Here is an 18,665-nt window from a genome sequence, read left to right as displayed (position 1 = left end):
GTTGTTCATAAAAATGAAGTAGTCATGATTTCTTTAATGGCACAGAATAAGCTATGGTAATTTTTCTGTTGCCTGTTCTCTTCATCTTGAGCAGGTATACCTCAGCCTGCACTCTTAATTTGAAACCTGGGCACTTAAATTTTTATTACCTTAAAAGGAGAGAGATATAATTTAAGATTTATCTGGAATAGATTTAATTGTGCTTTTTTCCTTTCTTTTAGATTTAATTGATCCTGTTGCTTTAGAGACTCCGTTATCTAAAAATCTTGTGGCCCAGATTAGTGCACTTGCTCTTCAACTAGATTCAGAAGATCTCCATAATTATTCAGGAAGCCAGCTATTTGAAATGCATGAGAAACTTGGTAGCATGGCAAACTCCATAATTAAAAATCTGCAGTCACGTTGGAGGTCACCAGCCCATGAAAATTCTATTTAGTGTTTTAAGAGAAAATTGAAGTTTAAAAAAATCACTGGATTTGTTGATTCATAAAGTAAGTTCTAAAATATAGCACAATTTCAGACTGAATGTTTGCAAAGTTGGTAACATTTCAAACGCTGAAGGGCAATGTCTTACTAAGTTCAGTTTTGTAAGTGAGATCATTTTTTCCTGTATAACATGTTTTCTTGGCTGCTATGCGTAGTTTTTCCAAAAATTTAAATACTGAAATGTGAAAGCAAAAACTAAATAGCATACATTTTATTTCACTTACTCATGCGTATTTTAATGGAACATTGTATGTAATATACCTGTTCTAAGTAAGTAAAAATGAAAATTTTTATTTGAACTTTTTGCTGAACTGATAAGGTATTTATACTTGATTTCCTTTTTTAAAATTTACATTTGTTGTGCCTGAGGTTTAAGAAATTTGTTCTTGGTAAAACACCCCAAATGAGATGCAAGAGAATCTTTTGGAACGCTTTCCACAGACATCAACGTTATTTGGACAAGAAAATATTTATATTTCAAGAAAAAGATCAAAAGTTTCAACTTCTGGGGTTAAATATTAAAGCAGAATTTACTAAAATTCCATTCATTTGCATTAGCAAATATTTGTTCAGCAGCATTTGCCTGTGAAAATATACTCTTATGAGACATATAATATTCATCTAAAAATGCACGACTATTTGTACATTATGTATAGATTAAGTTTTTAATTTATAAATTTCAGTCTTCGTTAATTGCATGAGGTTTTTTCCTGCAGCTTCTTGTGAATACCTTTGTTTAATAGAAACATAATTTTGTATATATTGAATACTGAGATATCAGTATGGATGGTAGAAGTGCTTCATGGGCTTGCTGCAGATGTTTGTAGGATTCAGTCTCTACAAATAAAACAACAAATAGTTTTGTACTTAGTTAATAGTGTTAGTTAAAACATATGTTTATTTTCTAAAGTAACCAGAAAGAGTAAAGTAATAGAAATGAGAAAGTGTTACATGACAACTTTGCCATTCATTCCCATAACCTTCCCCTGCAACCCCCATCCCTTTTGGTTTAGAAGAGGGTATCAGCCACTAGAAAGTGTGCCTCATTACATTTCTCTTTAATGGGGATTTAGCTTGAGTATTTTCATTATAACTTGGACCATAAGAAATCTAGAGTTTATCTGCTCTTTTTACCTATACTTAAAGCAAACTTGGGAGAAATTTGAAACTGTTCTTTCAAAATATTTATGTTTTTCCGAGTAAAAAAGTAAGGTGTATGTAATTAAACCATTTGTAGATTTTACCAACTAGTATTAGTGCCTGACTTTCCCATATTTGTTTCATCTTTTTAACAGTGAGAGTATTTCATTTGTTTTCAAAATAGAATGAGTGAGTGATCTTCTCAGTTTCAGACTTATTTAGAACTAACCCTTACTTGAAAAGGCACACATTCTTCAGCAACTTTCTAGAAAGTTTAATCCTTGTGTCTTGGTTAGCTTTACATTCAGAAGGGGGCTGCCACCCAGTCACTGTAAAAGTTGGTTTTTATTTAATAATAAATCCAGTATCAGTACATCGCAAATATTTTAGGGTCTAAGTGATATTTATATGCTGAGGATGATTTTAAAAGAAATTCTGGGACCACTGAACTGAGGATTGTAGCTTGAAGAAATAACTAATGAAAAATTAGGAATTTTTTTAAACATTTATAATTGTGGTTTAAATTGTCTATCATTTATTTCCCAAATTGTATTTGACAGTAAAGAGGCATATATGTTTTTGCGAACATGTGTAAGAAGGGATGTGTATGTGTGTTGAGAGGAGTCAGAATTAGCTCATTTCATGACTTCGTATCTTAATATTTGTGTGAACTAAACTTACTTGCTGGTGGGATGAAGTTCTTGGGAAGGTGAACAGTATAGCAGAAAATGTGACCAAAATGATTACCATTTACTTAAATCACTGAGTTTGATGCAAGCACAGATTTTAATTTTAAAACATTGTGGTTTAATAAGGATATATTTTAAAATATTTGAGGGCAAAAACCAGTTTGCTAAGTCTTCATTGTTGATATAAGTGTGTATGTGAGGCACCTTATTTTCAATTTTCTTGCCTTAAAATTTTCTGCAAATTTTTTCCTGAGTGATTCCAGAAGAGCTGAAAGCATTAATATTCCTTGATCAGCTCCAGTGTGTGTGGTTTCACTATTAAAGTGAAATCAGTTTTTTTCAAATAATTCCTAATGGTTAATAAAACATGGCAAACATTACTAAGAACACTCAAATGTGATTTCTTATTTTATGCATTTATAAAGAATCTAGTTGAATGCAGAGCCATAGTACAATTTTCCATGTTCCAAAATGGATTTCATAGTGGATTTAAATTTTCATTATTTCAGTGAGCCCATTATTAAAGATGCTCTGCTATTTGAACAAGTTCGAAAGCCAGTGTTGAATAGTGGAGAGCTTTTGCTCAAGTAATTATGCAGTAGGATAATACAGTCAAAAATAAGATTGAAATGTGAACTTTATAAGTATGGTAACCCTGACATTGCCCATGATTCATTCTTTCTGTGCAGCTTGGTGTAGTAGTCAGGGATTCTGTTACATATTTAAGAATCATAAAAATGTCAAGAAAGTTGGGTTATATCTTGCCTTAAATAAAGGTGGCAGGACAAGAAATGAAAGTTTGGAAAAATGGGAGGAGTATGTGGAAAACATACAAGTAGAGTTTTGTTTTTAAAGGAATGAGTAAAAATAAGTGCTGTTTCAAAGGCAGGCTTAGTTGAAATTTACCAAAAATACGAGTTACAGTGTCACATTTTTCTCTTAATGCCATTCCTTCCAACTTTGACTTTATAATCCACTAAGAAAAGCCTAGATTCCATCTCATATTCTTCATAATTGATTTGCAGGGAGATAATTTATGAGCTAGGCTTGGAGACCATAAAATAGCAGTTGTTAATAATTGTTAGGCTAAGTCAGGGGAGTTGTCTGCTTGCTCATTAGTTCAGCACATGTCCATTTTATCCCTAAGCCATTAGAAAGGTCTTGTATGTTGTATACAAACAGAGTGAAGTTCTGACTCTTAACATAGTGCTTCTCAAACTTGCATGTATTTGTAAAAATGCAGATTCTGATTCCGTAGGTCTGTGATGGGGGCCTAATAGTTCATGTCTAACAATTCCCATGTGATCATACAAATGCTGATGTGGACTGCATTTGTGGTCGTCAGCATAAGAGGCTTCAAGATCTAAATTAAATTAGGTTTTGGTATCCCAAGCAGATTTAAGTCCTTAGAATTACTGCCACAAAAGATAAAAGCTAGTCTTTTTTAAAGAAACTTTTTCAAATGTTTGAATTGAGGATTCAGGTTGGTCTTGAAGCCTTCAAATTACAGTTCAAAAATTTAAATAAAATTGTAAAAGGTAGAATTTTGCCTCATTTGGAGCCTTTTAAATATGGAAGATAAATATTTTATGTTATAAAGAACCTTATTTAGTAGTTTGGACAATATGAGCCTTACGAGTATATGTGAATTATGTTCTGATTTTTTTGTTAATATAAAGGTAAATTTTCACAATATTAGAGGTGCATTTAGAAGGCAAGATTTCATTTAGAGACTAAGTTATGGGACTTCATTATTTCATTAATAAACCTTGAAAACAGACTACCCCTAACTAAGTTTAATTTGGCAGTAAAGTTAGCAGTGCTGTAATAAGTCAATTCTGACAAATGTGCCTTATAATCATTTCACTGAAGACCTCTGGTGACTGCTGCGACATTACATGGTTAAAACTTCCTGTTTTGTTGTAAAATGGAGTTGAAAGAGTTGAATAATCTGATTTTCCAAAATGAGTTTTTCTTGGCATTCTGTTAAGATGTTATATTTCCTTCATATTTAAATACTTTTATTGTAAGAGCTGCCCTCATCCAAAGCACTTAAGGAAACGTCGCCAGAAGTTAAGTAATGGGTTTTAAAAATAGATTATCAAAATTTACTGATAGCTCAATCTGTGAAACAAATCTGGTCTTTGTGGTTTCTCATGGCCCAATTAATGATGTCTGTTATATGCCAGGTTTTGTATATTGTTTCTTGAAAGTATCCATTAAAATCTGAGTCATTTGGATTTGAAGATCTATAGATACTTAATAGAGTAGTAGTCTGATACAATTATGAGTGTCTACTTAGTTCTTGGAATAGAATATTAAATTTTACAATGTGGTCTTTACCGTTTTTTCTTCATATGCCAATCCTTTCACCAAAGAACAGTTAAAATCAAGTGCTGAACTGTAAATGCTTACTCCCCTGAAATATACCATTAGAATAAAAGATAACCTCTCTCTTTGCATGTGAGTATAAAATTAAAGATAGTATTTTAAATTGATGTCACATGGAAGAAGAAAGCCTACATAGCTTTTGGTCTTCTACTTGTAGTAGAGGGAACAATATCTTTACACTACAGTGTACCGTTTTATAACTGGATGAAGCTAAGCTTATCAGATGGCAAACTTATATGCTGATAGAGATTGATGCGCTGATAAATGATGAAGAGAAAGGGAAAGACAAATTGAGCTGAAATAGTAGTAAAGCAATTAGGTCATTAAGTACAGAGACAAACCGTTCTGTGTATTTTGAAAATAACTGGCAGCCAGTGGTCCCTGAGTTATCCTATACATAATACAGTACCATAATGTTCATAAAGCCCTTGAATAATTATTTAGAAATACATTATCATTTAATACTCTGACCCCCCATCAGTAAATAATTTCCAACAAAAGACAGTGTTACTTCTTAGATGGATAAGCTGCATATAACTAGAAAGTTCACTTTCAAAATAAAATGTCATGGAACCGAAAATGGAATGTATAATAGCTATTTTGATACTTAGTTGAATAGTTAATAGGAGTCTGAGGAATTTTTTATTTTTATGGAATGGAAATTTCTAATAGAAAAATGGAATTAAGAATCGATTTTGAGTATAGGAAACGAAAGACGGCAGTTTTGCCTAGTAAGTTTAAAGAGCAGAGGTTGACAGACTACAACCTGCCCCCTTTTTTACTGGACTTTTTTTTTTTTTTTTTTTTTTTTGCAGTACACGGGCCTCTCACTGCTGTGGCCTCTCGCGTCACGGAGCACAGGCTCCGGACGTGCAGGCCCAGCGGCCACGGCTCACGGGCCCAGCCGCTCCGCGGCACATGGGATCCCCCCGGACCAGGGCACAAACCCATGTCCCCTGCATTGGCAGGCGGACTCCCAACCACTGCGCCACCAGAGAAGCCTGCCACCTCTTTTTTACATCTAACGAGCTAAGAGTGGTTTTTACGTTTTCTAAATGGTTGAAAAAAGCAAAAGAATAGTATTTTGTGGCACATGAAAATATATAAAATTAAAATTGTATTGTTTGTAAATAAGGTTTGACTGGGACACGGTCATGCTTATTTACATATTTGGCTGCTTTCCAGCTACAGTGGTAGAATTGAATAGTCTGAAGGACTGTGGTGGCTTGTAATATCAAACATACTACTATCTGACACTTCACATAAAGTGTGCCAGTCCTTGACATAAGGGATAGATTTCATACATGGCAGTTTGGCTACTTCTGGCTGGCAGGATAAGAATATTGATTTAATTTCTATTGCCATTATTTAGATTTTATTTTATAAAATGGGTTCCCCTGGTTCCATTTATATCTTACCATTGCTCAAATACACATATACTAGGAGATACTAGTATTTTTTACGTACGCCTTTTTCTCCCAAACTCTTAAAACATTGTTTTGTGTTTGCCATGGATATTAAGGGACCTGATGTGTGAAGGAAAGGCATCTGGCACTAATTGGTTAAATCACACCTGTAAAACAATTGGGGCTTTGGGGAGTTTGCTTTCTGTGTTGTTGAGTAATGGATCACTTTCAATATAAACACTACCTCCTGTGGATAGACTTGACTAATGTGCACTTAGAAAAGGACTGAGAGAAGCCAAATCAGTCATTTATTAGCCCTGTAATATTTTTGTTTTCATCACTTGATAAACTCTAAGAGAGCTTAGTTTTACATTCAGAAAGTATTTATATTTGATAAGTCAAATGATTTAAGTTGAAACTTCACAGAAGTACCTGTTCATTCCTCAATTGACTGTACTAGTAGATGGGAAATAAGGGTGCAGTCAGTTTTGTTTGTGTAATGCTTTATACAACGTTTGAAGCAGGTAGACCTATACTAAAATTGTATTTTCAGGTTCATTATGACTGAGTGGAGGGAGGGAGAATCTGTGTCTGATCCACAGTAAAACTTTCATAATCTGTTGAGAGTTGACTGTTACCACTTGCCAATTGAAACTGGACATTGAAACATTTTTAAAGAAATGCACTTTAATCTGAAATAAAACTAAAAATATAAATTCTGGTACTTGTTGTTCTTTGGTTTTTGTTTTTTTAATTTTTGTGTTTCAGTGAGGCCTCCTGAAATGAATGAGAATAACATAATCCAGATACCAGCCTAAAAGTGAGCATTGTATTCCTCCATGAGCACATGAACCATTCATATTCTTCCCCTCTTTATGGCCTATTTTTAACCATAGAGGATCTCTATTTTATTCATGGTCTTATGGGTTCCACACACTTCTAAATCCATACGTTTTTTTAAAAAAATTGAAGTATAGTTGATTTACAATATTGTGCTAGTTTCAGGTATACAGCAAAGTGGTTCAGTTATATATATGTTTTTCAGGTTATTTCCATTATAGGTTATTATAAGATATTGAATATTATTCCGTGTTACACAGTAAATCCTTGTTGTGTATCTACTTTATGTATAGTAGAGTTTATCTCTTAATCCATACTTCTCATTTATCCCTCTTCCTCCCTCCCTGTCCCCTTTGTTAACCATAAGTTTGTTTTCTATGCCTGTGAGTCTCCTTCTGCTTTGTATAAAGATTCATTTGTATTATTTTATAGATTGTGCATATGTGATATCATATAATACTTGTCTTTCTCTCTCTCTCTATGATATTTTCTGCATCCATCCATGTTGCAAAGGGCGATATTTAGTTCTTTTTTATGGCTAATATTCCATTGTGTGTGTGAGATCTTATATATATATATATATATATGTGTCACATCTTAAACTAAAAGTCTGTTGATGGGCATTTGGGTTGTTTCTGTCTTGGGTATTGTAAATAGTGTTGCTGTGAATGTTGGGGTGCATGTATCTTTTCTAATTAGTTTTCGTCTTTTCCAGATATATGCCCAGGAGTGGGATTGCTGGATCATACGGTAGTTCTATTTTAGTTTCTTGGAACCTCCATACTGTTCTTCATAGTGGCTGCACCAATTTACATTCCCACCAACATTTCTGCACACTATCTCCAGCATTTATTATTTGCAGACTTTTTGATGATGGCCATTCTGACCAGAGTAAGGTGGTACCTCATTGTAGTTTTGATTTGCATTTCTCTAATAATTAGCAGTTTTGAGCATCTTTTCATTCGCCTGTTGACCATCTGTATGTCTTCTTTGGAGAAATTTCTGTTTAGATCTTCTGCCTGTTTTTTGATTGGGTGGTTTGGTTTTTTGGTATTGAGTTGTGTGAGCTGTTGGTATATTTTGGAAAGTAACCCCTTGTTGGTTGCATCATTTGCAGATACTTTCTCCCATTCCGAGGTTGTCTTCGTTTTGTTCATGGTTTGCTGTGCAAAAGCTTAAAGTTTGATTAGGTCCCATTTGTTTATTTTTGCTTTTATTTCTTTGCCTTAGGAGGCTGTAAATCCATACTTTTAAAGTAAGGGAAAAAAACCCCGAAATACTTAGTGATGTTGAAAAATACTGTATTAGTTTACTATGGCTGCTGTTAACAGCCACAAGCTGAGTGGCTTAAATAACAGAAATTTATTGTTTTGGTTCTGGGGGCTAGAAGTCTGAGATAACTTTGTCAGCAAGTGTTGGTCCCTTCTAAGGGCTGTGAGGAAGGCTGTTCCATCCCTGTCCCCTAGCTTCTGTGGTTTGCTGGCAATTTTTGGCTTTCCTGGCATGTAGAAGCATCACCCCAGTCTCTGCCTTCATTTTCTTTCTTTTTTTTTTTTTTTTTTTTTTTTTTTGCGGTACGCAGGCCTCTCACTCTTGTGGCCTCTCCCGTTGCAGAGCACAGGCTCCGGACGCGCAGGCCCAGCGGCCATGGCTCACAAGCCCAGTCGCTCCGTGGCATGTGGGATCTTCCCAGACCGGGGCACGAACCTGTGTCCCCTGCATCGGCAGGCGGACTCTCAACCACTGCGCCACCAGGGAAGCCCCTCTGCCTTCATTTTCATGTGTACTCTTTGCTCTTGAGTCTCAGACACACATTAAGAAGCTTTAGGACAGCAGTATTACTACAGCTCTGAAGTAATGTGGACAGATCTTTTGCTTTTTAGAAAGGATACTCTATAAACTTAAGCACAAGCCATTATTGGTTGGCACTCCACCCTTTGCCCATGCCTTTGCCACAAACTGCCAGCCCACTGGATACAGACGGGGAAGATCCCCTTTGGGATCCCACAGCTCCCACAGCTGTTGGATCCCACAGCTATTTCTAAAGCATTATAAGTGAAGCCATAAGGAAAAGCTTGCTGAACACAAGTATGGAGAGTTTTGAGAAAGTCTACACTTGTGCTTTTTTTTTTTTAATTGAAGTATAGTTGATCTACAATGTTGTGTCTGGTGCATTTAACAGTACTTTTTTTTAAGTTTAATTTTTTTAGTGAAGTCTAGTTTCAGGGGTTTGCTTTTGTTGAAGTTTTTATTTGTAGATCTTTTAAAAATAAATAATGCTCAGTCCATCAGTGGTGTTTGTTGCAGAATTGCAGATTTTATTAGTTACTAGCTTAACACCAGTTTATATTGACTATCAGCTTTATAACTTCAGAACTGGATTAGAAATAAGAGTGTCAGCAGCAAGGAAAAGGTGAATATCTCTGCCATTTTTTTAAAAAATGTGTTTAACATGTTTAGAACTCTTGATTTAGAAAAGAAATACTGTTAAACATTTTCATAATGGAGAAAGATTCTGGGTTGATGCAACAGTAATACAACAACAATGCAGAAACTTTAAAAATGTCTATTCTGAAATTAAATGTTTTAAAACCCAAAGGAAAATTTAATAATGGCAATTAAAAGACCTATGGGTTTAATGTTGTCTCAAGTTTTATGTGCAAGTCCAGAAGATAGAAGTCTAGTTTAATAATTGGACAGATTAGTTGTACTAACCTTTGTTTCACTGGTGAATATTGGGGTACATATAGAAACAAGTTAAGGGATGGTACAACCATGAATCATACTGACACAAAAAGCACTACGCAGCTTCAGAACTCGGGGAATAGTGGAGAGTCTAAACAAATGCTGACGGCAAGATTTGTAGGTGCTGTAGACAGGTGCAGTGCTTTGAAGTTCCTAAATAGCTTCAACATAATTGGCTGGGAGCATGCCCGTCCTGCCAGTCCTCTGCACGGTGCCATACATCCAACCTTCATCAACAGTTTGAACGTTTACAATGGCATCTCCATCTTTGAAGGACACCTCATCTGCATCTGCAGCCATATAGTCATACATGGCACGGAAGATTTTCTATTGGTAAAGACGAAAAAGGGAAATATATATTAGATTTGCAACAATTAACCCGAACACCTAATTTTAGTTTCCACCAACTTAACTTGCACAAAACAGAATGTGCAACTACCTACCACCAAAACTAAAAGACAACTCACAAACTAGGAGAAAATATTTGCTAATCATATATCTAATAAGGGATCACTATCCAGACTATATTAAAAAAACTCCTATAATTCAATACTGAAAAGGGACGGGGCAAAGGATATGAATTCTCCAAAGGAGATGATAAACCAAGAGCCAATAAGCATGTGAAAAGATGCTCGACATCGTTAGTCATCAGGAAAATGCAAAACTACAATGAAATACCCCTTCACACACACTGGAATGGTGGTAATCGAAAAGATAGAATTGGGGAGGATATGGAAAAACTTGAATCTTTATAAATCGCTGGTGGGAAAGGAAAATGGTGCAGACACTTTGGAAAACAGTTTTGGAAGTTCTTCCCATTTTAAAAGTTACCGTGTGACCTCGCAATTCTACTCCTAGGTATATACACAAGAGGAATGAACATAAGTCCACATAGTAACTTGTACACCCATATTTATAATGGCATTATTTGTAACAGCCAAAAAGTGGAACCTAGCCCAAATGCCCACCAACTGATGAACAAATAAATAAAAGGTATTCCCATACAATTAAATATTTGCTAATAAAAAGGGATGAAGTACTGATATATGATACACCATGGATAACCTCAAAACATTAAGAAGCCAGTCACAGAAGACCACATATTTTGTGATTTCATTTATATGAAATATCTATTCCAAATAGGCAAATATATACAGAAAGTACATTAGTGGATGTACTAATCTAGTGTTTTGGAGAAAATTAAAAAATCATAGCAATATTGCATGTTTTTCTCACTTGGGGAATTTGGGAGTATACCAGTAGTAAAAGTTTCTGGAAAGCTAACCTCCACAATGTTTTTTTTAAAAAAAGAATTGTAGCATGGTGGGAAAGGAAACTGGGGCATTACTAATCAACAGGCATAAAGTTTCAGTTAAGCAAGATGAATAAACCCTAGAGATCTGTTCTAGAGATCTCTAGGGATCTGTACATAACCTTGAATCTATAGTAAACAATAATGTATTATACACTTAAAAATATAAGCGTAGGTTGATCTCGTGTTCTCACAACAATGAAATAAGGTTTTTAAAAATTGTAACAATTTAGAGAGAAAAATAAAATTTGAAAGTGCCCAAATTTTCTTCATAGGAGCAGTCACTGGTTAGTAATTTGGTATGAGACCTACATATTCTTCCCTAGCATTCTGAAATATACACAACATATATTCACATTCAAGGATAGGTTCCCCCCTGCCCCACATAAGTAGAATACTACTATAAATAGTATTCTCACTTGTTCCATTTAATATAGCTTGGAAGTCTTTCCATATAAATATAGATTGATCACATTCTTTTTTACTGCTGTAGAAAATTCCATATTTTAGTACTATCGCAAATTATTTAGCCATTTCTATATTTCTGGACATTTAATTGTCACCATGTTTTCATCCACTAAGCCTATAGTGTTTGTCTTTGGGCAGATATTTCAAAAGAAAGCTTTTAAAAAAAGTATTTGGTCAAAGGCATGTGCCTTTTAAGTAAGATTTTTTTAAAAGTTCACTACTATAATGTTCTTATATGATACTTTTTTGTTGCATATTTCTGGTTAGTAGTCAAATGGTGAACATGTTTTTTTTGTTGGCCATTTTTAAAAATTTTGCTGTAAATTGTCTATTCATATGCTTCCAGGTTTTATTTTGAAGGGAAGGGGGATAATATGTCAATGAACTTTGGATACTTTATGCGTTTTTAGATATTAATCTTTTTGTTGAGTATAATATTTTTTTCCCAGTTTGACATTTCTTTTTGCTATAAAAACATTTAACCTTTGATGGTCAAATCTGTCAGTCTTTTCCTTTACATATCTAGATTTTGGAACCTGCTGAGGAAGGCTTTCACCATTTCCAATTGTAAAAGTAGTCTCTATTTTTCTGTAGTATTTTAGTTTTCCTTTTTTTTTTCCTCTGCTGATTTGTAATTCTTTTAGGGTCCATTTTTGGACTTCCATCTTTTTTTTTTTTTTTTTTTTGCGGTACGCGGGCCTCACTGTTGTGGCCTCTCCCGTTGCGGAGCACAAGCTCTGGACGCGCTGGCTCAGCGGCCATGGCTCACGGGCCCAGCCACTCCGCGGCATGTGGGATCTTCCCAGACCGGGGCACGAACCCGTGTCCCCTGCATCGGCAGGCAGACTCGCAACCACTGCACCACCAGGGAAGCCCATGGACTTCATCTATTTTTAAATCTATTCTCATGCTAAATTCATATTTAATTATAATAGCTTTATAGCATATTTTGCTCTTATATGGTTAAGTCCTTTCCTATTAACATTTTCAAAATTTGCTTATTCTTGCATCTTTACTCTTTCAAATAAATTATAGGATTAATGTATAAAAATTTTTTAAATTTTACTAGGATTTGATTGGAATTGCCTTGAATTTATGGACTTCTGGAGAAATGACTTCAAGATTCCCTTCCTGAACTATAACGGGTCTCAATACTTAACTTAAATCTTTATGTCATTTAGTAAAGATAGTTTTCTACATACAAATATTGTTCATTTCAATCGTAAAGAATTATGTTTTTGTAATACTATGAATGAGATCCAGGGTTTTAAACTAAGAGTTTTAAAGTAGTCTGGTGAATTGTGAACATGATTTGACTTATTTCTTCAATGTATATTAATAGGGGATATCTAAGATATGACCAGATTACATGTGTGACATGTGCATACACATATATTTGGGTTGGCCAAGAAGTTCGTTCGGGTTTTTCTGTAAGATGATAGGGAAAAATCCGAACGAACTCTTTGGCCAGCCCAGTATATTCTGGAAGAATGATTCCAAGCCACAGATGTTTTGCTTTAAGATAGTGGGTGGGTCTAATGAGACCAAAATGATGACTTTGCTTTAGGCTTTTTTTTTTGGTGTGTTTGTTTTCAATCATCGAATAATACTTTTTAATTAATGTGAGTTGCTAATGAAGGTTTTCTGATAATTTATTACTGTTAGCATGAGATGTGTAGTAAAAGAGCATTATGTAAAATAGAAGGTTTGGTTAATAAAAAAAAAAAAGACCAGAATACCTATAATCATTATTGCACATATCAAAAAGTGAGAATGACTTGAGTAAGTTATTGTTACTTACTCCAGCAGTAGATGGATGAGATGGGATGGAGGATACCGTTGTCTGCTGGGTAGCAACTGAAGATGATCGTTGCTGTGGGAGCTCTGTGGTTTTTGCATGTTTGTAAGCTGAAAAGAGGGAGAAAATGGTTTATTAGGAGAAAATGTGACTAGACCTCATTTAATCTGTGATTAGCAACTGAGCAGCACTGTCTTTTCCCCTAATTTAAAAAGAATGATTTCCGGGCTTCCCTGGTGGCGCAGTGGTTGAGAGTCCGCCTGCCGATGCAGGGGATACGGGTTCGTGCCCCGGTCTGGGAGGATCCCACATGCCACGGAGCGGCTGGGCCCGTGAGCCATGGCCGCTGAGCCTGTGCGTCCGGAGCCTGTGCTCCGCAACGGGAGGGGCCACAACAGTGGGAGGCCCGCGTACCATAAAAAAAAAAAAAAAAAGAATGATTTCCAAGAAAGGAGGAATGAAAATGAAATAGCTAACTGCGTGTACCTCTCCACAATTCTAGTCCTCTCATTAGAAGAAAGGATCCAGATGTTTTTGTTGTGTTTTTACTCAAAGCATCTCTTAACAGTAACCTCCAGGGAGCTAGCTGGCCGGCCATGGCTGTCAAGGCCAGGGCCATCCACTTGTACCTGGTGAGGTTGCAGAGAAGAAGACGCCTCCGTCGCTGTAGGTGGAGAGGTGGGCACCTTCTGAATGCTCGGACTTCTCCTCGCCGCCGCTGACGCTCAGCGCACTGGCAGATCGAGAGTGCTCCCGGCTCCGCCGCTGAGCTTGTGCTGGGGAGGTAAGATCCATTGGAGAGGGAGCAGAGGTGAAACTTTTTATAGCAGCAATGCCTAATGGTAATCGACTCTCAGTTGGCTTTTGTTTGTTGTCATGCATGCAGGGTTTTAAGTAGATTTCTGTGGATTAAACCCTCAAAAACTCTTATACATTTTCTAGATGACAGTTTAATCACGGAAGGTCCCCTATCCGTTAAGTGGTACAGCCAGGCTTCCAATCCCGGAGTCTGTCCCTGACTACTACTCCTTCCCTCTATCCTGCTCATTTTCCGGGCTCACTAAAATGAACAGATAGTAATGTACACAAATTCCACCTTTCAACTTCTACAGAAAGTGCTCCCTAACTTCCAAATTTATTTAGATACACTTTCTCTGTGTTTCCGCAATCTGTGTGCAGACCTTTAAAATTGTTCATGTCAGGGTTTAACCACTGATTTACTGGTCTCTCTTTATCAGTGGACTAGAGTATAAATCCTTTGAGACTTAGAGGCACTACATATTTTACTTTTAACATGAATAGAAGGCATAAAGCCATGTGGCCTGTTTTGTTGAGTGGCTAATCTTCCTTGACCTAAGAGAGTTCAGAAAGTTGTTAAAGGGCAAATCCATTCTCTTCCCTTTGCTTATATATTTCTTTTTTTTATTATTATTATTTCTCCAACAGAAAGATGTACTACCTTTTTTTCTTTAGGAAAATAATAATAATAATAATAGGGACTGAAGGGGACTTACCCTTAGGCAGTGAAACAATCTTTCCTAACTTGTCTAGAAAATGAGCTTGGCTCACTAGTCAAGGAGGTGTTCTTATGCTGAATGGGTAACTCAGGAAATTGAAAGCCCTGGAGGAGATGAACTTCTGAGCCTAAAAGCCACTGGCGCTAGCCCACTAAATGGCGATGTTTACGTTGTAAGCCTTTTGTGGCATCACATACCATTAATCATGTGTAAGCTTCGGGACTGAATGTTGTCTTCTGCTGGATCATAGTCAAAAACTGAGCCAGGATTTGTACGCCAGACACGTAAACCTGAAAGTGAGATTCAGGATCAGCACAGATGTTCCTGGACGCTTGTGATAACTTGGAGACCAAGGCATGAACCTAAACAACCACAGGCAGATTGAATAACACTCATTGAGCTTAGTTCTAGGAGGGGAACAAAGCATAAAGTAGATTTCAGCTTTGCAAACAGTGAAATGATAGGGGTCTTCTTTCACATGTAATGAAAACACAGATTGAGGTCCTCTGGCCTTTGCTTTGCTCTAGATAATGTCACTTGTGTTCTACCTTCCTTAACTTAACGTTGATTTTTCTCCCCAGGCCCCAGTTACCTGTAATAGTTTCCTGATCCTGGTCATTCCGTTTTTGTTCCATTTCTACCACTTTTCTCTGAATACCTCGGTAGTTAATGTCACTGAAGTCCTGTGTGTTCTTCTTTACTCGTTCAGTGATGGGGTCTGTCACCACTGGTGTGAAGCAACCCTTGTGTTTCTCGAAGTCTTCATGATACTTCACCTGAAATTTCATGAATTCACTTGGTGAAAATAGGATGGTGTGATCATTTCCTTTTTTACATGTTCCAACAGGCCGCCCACCCAATCTGAGGAATTCCTGACTCACCGTTGAGATGTGGCGTTGGGTCTCCCTCACCCGTCTCATCTCTGGCGTGTCCAAGACATAGGCAGCTTTGCCTTGTATTTGTTTCCGGAAGCTATCAGAATAAAGCACCTGACAGAGGAGAAACCATGAATGAGGACAGGTTGTGGTACCGTCCTAATTCTGAAGCCTCACAACCTTTCCAACAGATGGAGGTGAAAGGAGCTGGGGAGGGAAGCTTGAGTCACCTGAAAAGCCCCAGCTAGCCCGTGACTGACAGAGGAACAGTTAGCATGAGGGTGAACAGGCAGGGCTTGAAGGAGACAAAGGATTTCTTTTGAGTTTGAGGAGACAGGGCAAAGAATAATTTTGAAAGGAAGGGGAAAAAGTGATCTCTTGAATTTGCTGGGAATTGTAGCACCAGCACATTGGATGATATTTGGAGCTAAACGTGATACGGACGTTTGAAAGAACTATCCTTTAAAACAAGTGATCATTTTTTGAAGGATTATGTCCAGATTTCATAAACCAATATGCTAATACAGAAATCAAAGTCTCAGAAATGAAAACCCAAAATATCAAAGTCAGAGAAGGCATCCATTTCAGAGTATATTACCTGTTTCATAAAGTATCTTAACAAAGTATTGCTGAAGATTGAGGATGTTAGGAAGTCAATTTGTTACACTTGGTTACATAAGACTACCTCAGAGTAAAGTAAAAGGGAAGAGGAAACACTGGCAATTAACTTGTTATGTCTTAGTACAATCATTTGGAATTTAAAAGCGCAGTTATGTTAATTTTAGTGTGAATTTTCAGTTGAATAAAAAAATGCACATTTTTATGGTGTTAAAATGTTATATTCCAAGATGTTGCATTTCTCTCTCTCTCTTCGTTTTAGTGTGTTTTTCAGTTGAACGAGAAAGACACTTTTTTATGATGTTAAAATGTTATTTTCCAAGTTGTTGCACTACTTCTTCTTTAGTCCTAGAAAATACCGAGCTAATGTTTTCTTGGTTGCGCTTAGCTCTCTCCATCTCTGGAGTGACCGGTGTCGGAGTTGCTTTTCTCATATTCTCTTTGTACAATACCTAGAGGGGCCAAGAGAGCATCCAAATATCAGAGAGCAGAAACCCAGTTCTGAAAAACATCATCGAGCTGTTGTTATGGCTCAGTTATGTCACACTCTATAAAAACACCTCAAGAAGAGAAAGCCATTAAAATGTTATTGTAGAAAGCAAAAAGTGAAGAAAGAAGTAAATCAGGTGAGCCGGTGGGGTTGGTATGTCATTTTTAAGTAGGTAAAGAAGAATTTTAAAAGATAAAAGTTTTGGGGAAACTGTGAGATAAATTAGTGGTATAACCATGTTTGCCAGGCTTGTTAAAAGTGTCACCATTTCTTTTTTCCTCTATCAAATACCGAGCTAAAGTTTTCTTGATTGCGTTTGACTCTTTCCATCTCGGGAGTAAAGAGTGCGGGGGTGGCTTTCCCCAGGTTCTCTTTGTATAACACCTGTGAGATACAAAGGTGGACCTGAAAGTCACTAGGAGGCAGTATTCAGGCTATTCAATATAATGCAATTTGGGGGAGAAAACTCCAGGTTTAATCTATTACTATGAGTGAGTACAACTCTAGAAGAAAGCTTAAAAAACAGTTAATGGCAACAGTAAATGTATATCATTTAGGGGAGATTCTAAAAAGCTGGCATTTTGTTTGTTTTAACCTGGGATGGAGTTAGGAGCAGGTCAAACGGCACGGGTTACTTTGCAAAATTAAAAGCACTTTCATTTCTCAAGACAATACCGAGCTAATGTTCTCTTGATTGCGTTTGACTCTCTGCATCTCTGGAGTGACAAAGGTTGGGGTGCCTTTCCCCACATTTTCTTTGTACAAAACCTACATGAGTCCAATGGATCCAAAAAGCCAAAAAGAAAAAAAGAATTACAGTTACCAAAAGATTAAACAGAACAGATCATTTGTTAGGAGGCTCAGGGTGCTAAACCATTTGGGCAATAAGGTTAGATGGAAAGAAATACATTTCCAAAACAAGTTGATGTAGTTACAGCAAGACACACATTTCTAGGTTAGGACCCTGCCCTGAAATCCTTACAGCCTGCAAGACAGAACTGCAGTTTTTGTGCCTAGTTCTGGGATGTGGGGCAGGGCTGGGAAACTGTCTTCACTCTCCCACTAACCTACGCATGTCAAGCTCCTGACAGGTCAACTCACAGGACTTAGGGGCACGCGCTTGAATAACACTGAGAAGGTGGAGGCTGCTTCCTAAATAGCATAGGGAGCCTGGACCATTTTGCCACCCTTGAACTCACAGACACGTCAGGAAAATGTGTCCTTGCTATCGTCTGTGCTCTGCCTCTTGCTTTAGTTCAGTACATCATCGTACGTAGTAAGGAAACATGTTTTCAGCAATTAGATCACTATCATGGTAAGTCAATAGGAAACATCGTGATAAATTCCCAGCCTCGCTGTCACCTCAGTGTCATTCTTGGGGTCACAGGAGGTTCAAGATATGGCATTCAAGAGGAAGAATTCTGTCAAAGAAGTGATTCTCAAAGTTGAGGTCCCTGGATAGCAAGGTCAGCATCACCTGAGACCTTGCTGGAAATGCAAACTTTCTGGCCCACGCCAGATCTACAGAATGACAGAGGGTGGGCTTCCCGGTGATTCTGATGCACACTAGTCTCAGGAGTCCTGCGTTCCAGTATCCGAGAAACCTGCAGGCAGTGTAGATGCGGCAGGCCGCTGGCGCTTCACTGCGTACGCTAATGTCCCCACACAAACCCCAATCCCCCGGCAATCTATAAACATAAAATATCACAGAGCGCAGGCTTGCAGAAAACGGCTTACTAAAATTAGCAGCCGAAGACCATGATAAATACAGAAGAACAAAGAGAACTGAAATTGGTAAAAAAAACAGTTCGAGCGACACTTTCATTTTTAAGTAAATTGACATTCATTTGCCAAAACCACTACTGGATCTTAATTTATGTCGTTATCCCT

General features: G+C 37.0%; 2 protein-coding genes across 5 annotated transcripts in view; one reads left to right on the top strand and one right to left on the bottom strand.

Annotated features, from left to right (window-relative positions):
* RIF1 (replication timing regulatory factor 1) overlaps nucleotides 1–6,828 on the top strand; it is a 56,756-nt gene extending 49,928 nt beyond the window's left edge. For all 4 annotated transcript variants that reach the window (XM_081243146.1, XM_081243144.1, XM_081243145.1 and 1 more), the window contains one exon: nucleotides 222–6,828. In XM_081243146.1, coding sequence (XP_081099272.1) covers nucleotides 222–436 — 215 coding nt within the window. In that variant the 3' untranslated portion in view covers nucleotides 437–6,828. The remainder of the gene's footprint in view (nucleotides 1–221) is intronic.
* A 722-nt stretch (nucleotides 6,829–7,550) lies between these two features.
* Nucleotides 7,551–18,665, bottom strand: part of NEB (nebulin) — a 289,834-nt gene continuing 278,719 nt past the window's right edge. The window contains exons 159-167 of the mRNA XM_081243154.1: nucleotides 17,451–17,543; nucleotides 17,067–17,159; nucleotides 16,645–16,737; nucleotides 15,674–15,781; nucleotides 15,385–15,568; nucleotides 14,990–15,082; nucleotides 13,905–14,051; nucleotides 13,279–13,385; nucleotides 7,551–10,024 (exon numbers count right to left, since the gene is read on the bottom strand). Coding sequence (XP_081099280.1) covers nucleotides 9,851–10,024; nucleotides 13,279–13,385; nucleotides 13,905–14,051; nucleotides 14,990–15,082; nucleotides 15,385–15,568; nucleotides 15,674–15,781; nucleotides 16,645–16,737; nucleotides 17,067–17,159; nucleotides 17,451–17,543 — 1,092 coding nt within the window. The 3' untranslated portion in view covers nucleotides 7,551–9,850. The remainder of the gene's footprint in view (nucleotides 10,025–13,278; nucleotides 13,386–13,904; nucleotides 14,052–14,989; nucleotides 15,083–15,384; nucleotides 15,569–15,673; nucleotides 15,782–16,644; nucleotides 16,738–17,066; nucleotides 17,160–17,450; nucleotides 17,544–18,665) is intronic.

This window comes from Mesoplodon bidens (genome assembly GCF_964165515.1).
Source record: "Mesoplodon bidens genome assembly, chromosome: 8".
NCBI classification, from domain to species: Eukaryota; Metazoa; Chordata; class Mammalia; order Artiodactyla; family Ziphiidae; genus Mesoplodon; species Mesoplodon bidens.
The sequence above is the reverse complement of the archived record's forward strand: the minus strand, read 5'-3'. Positions and strand labels throughout refer to the sequence as shown.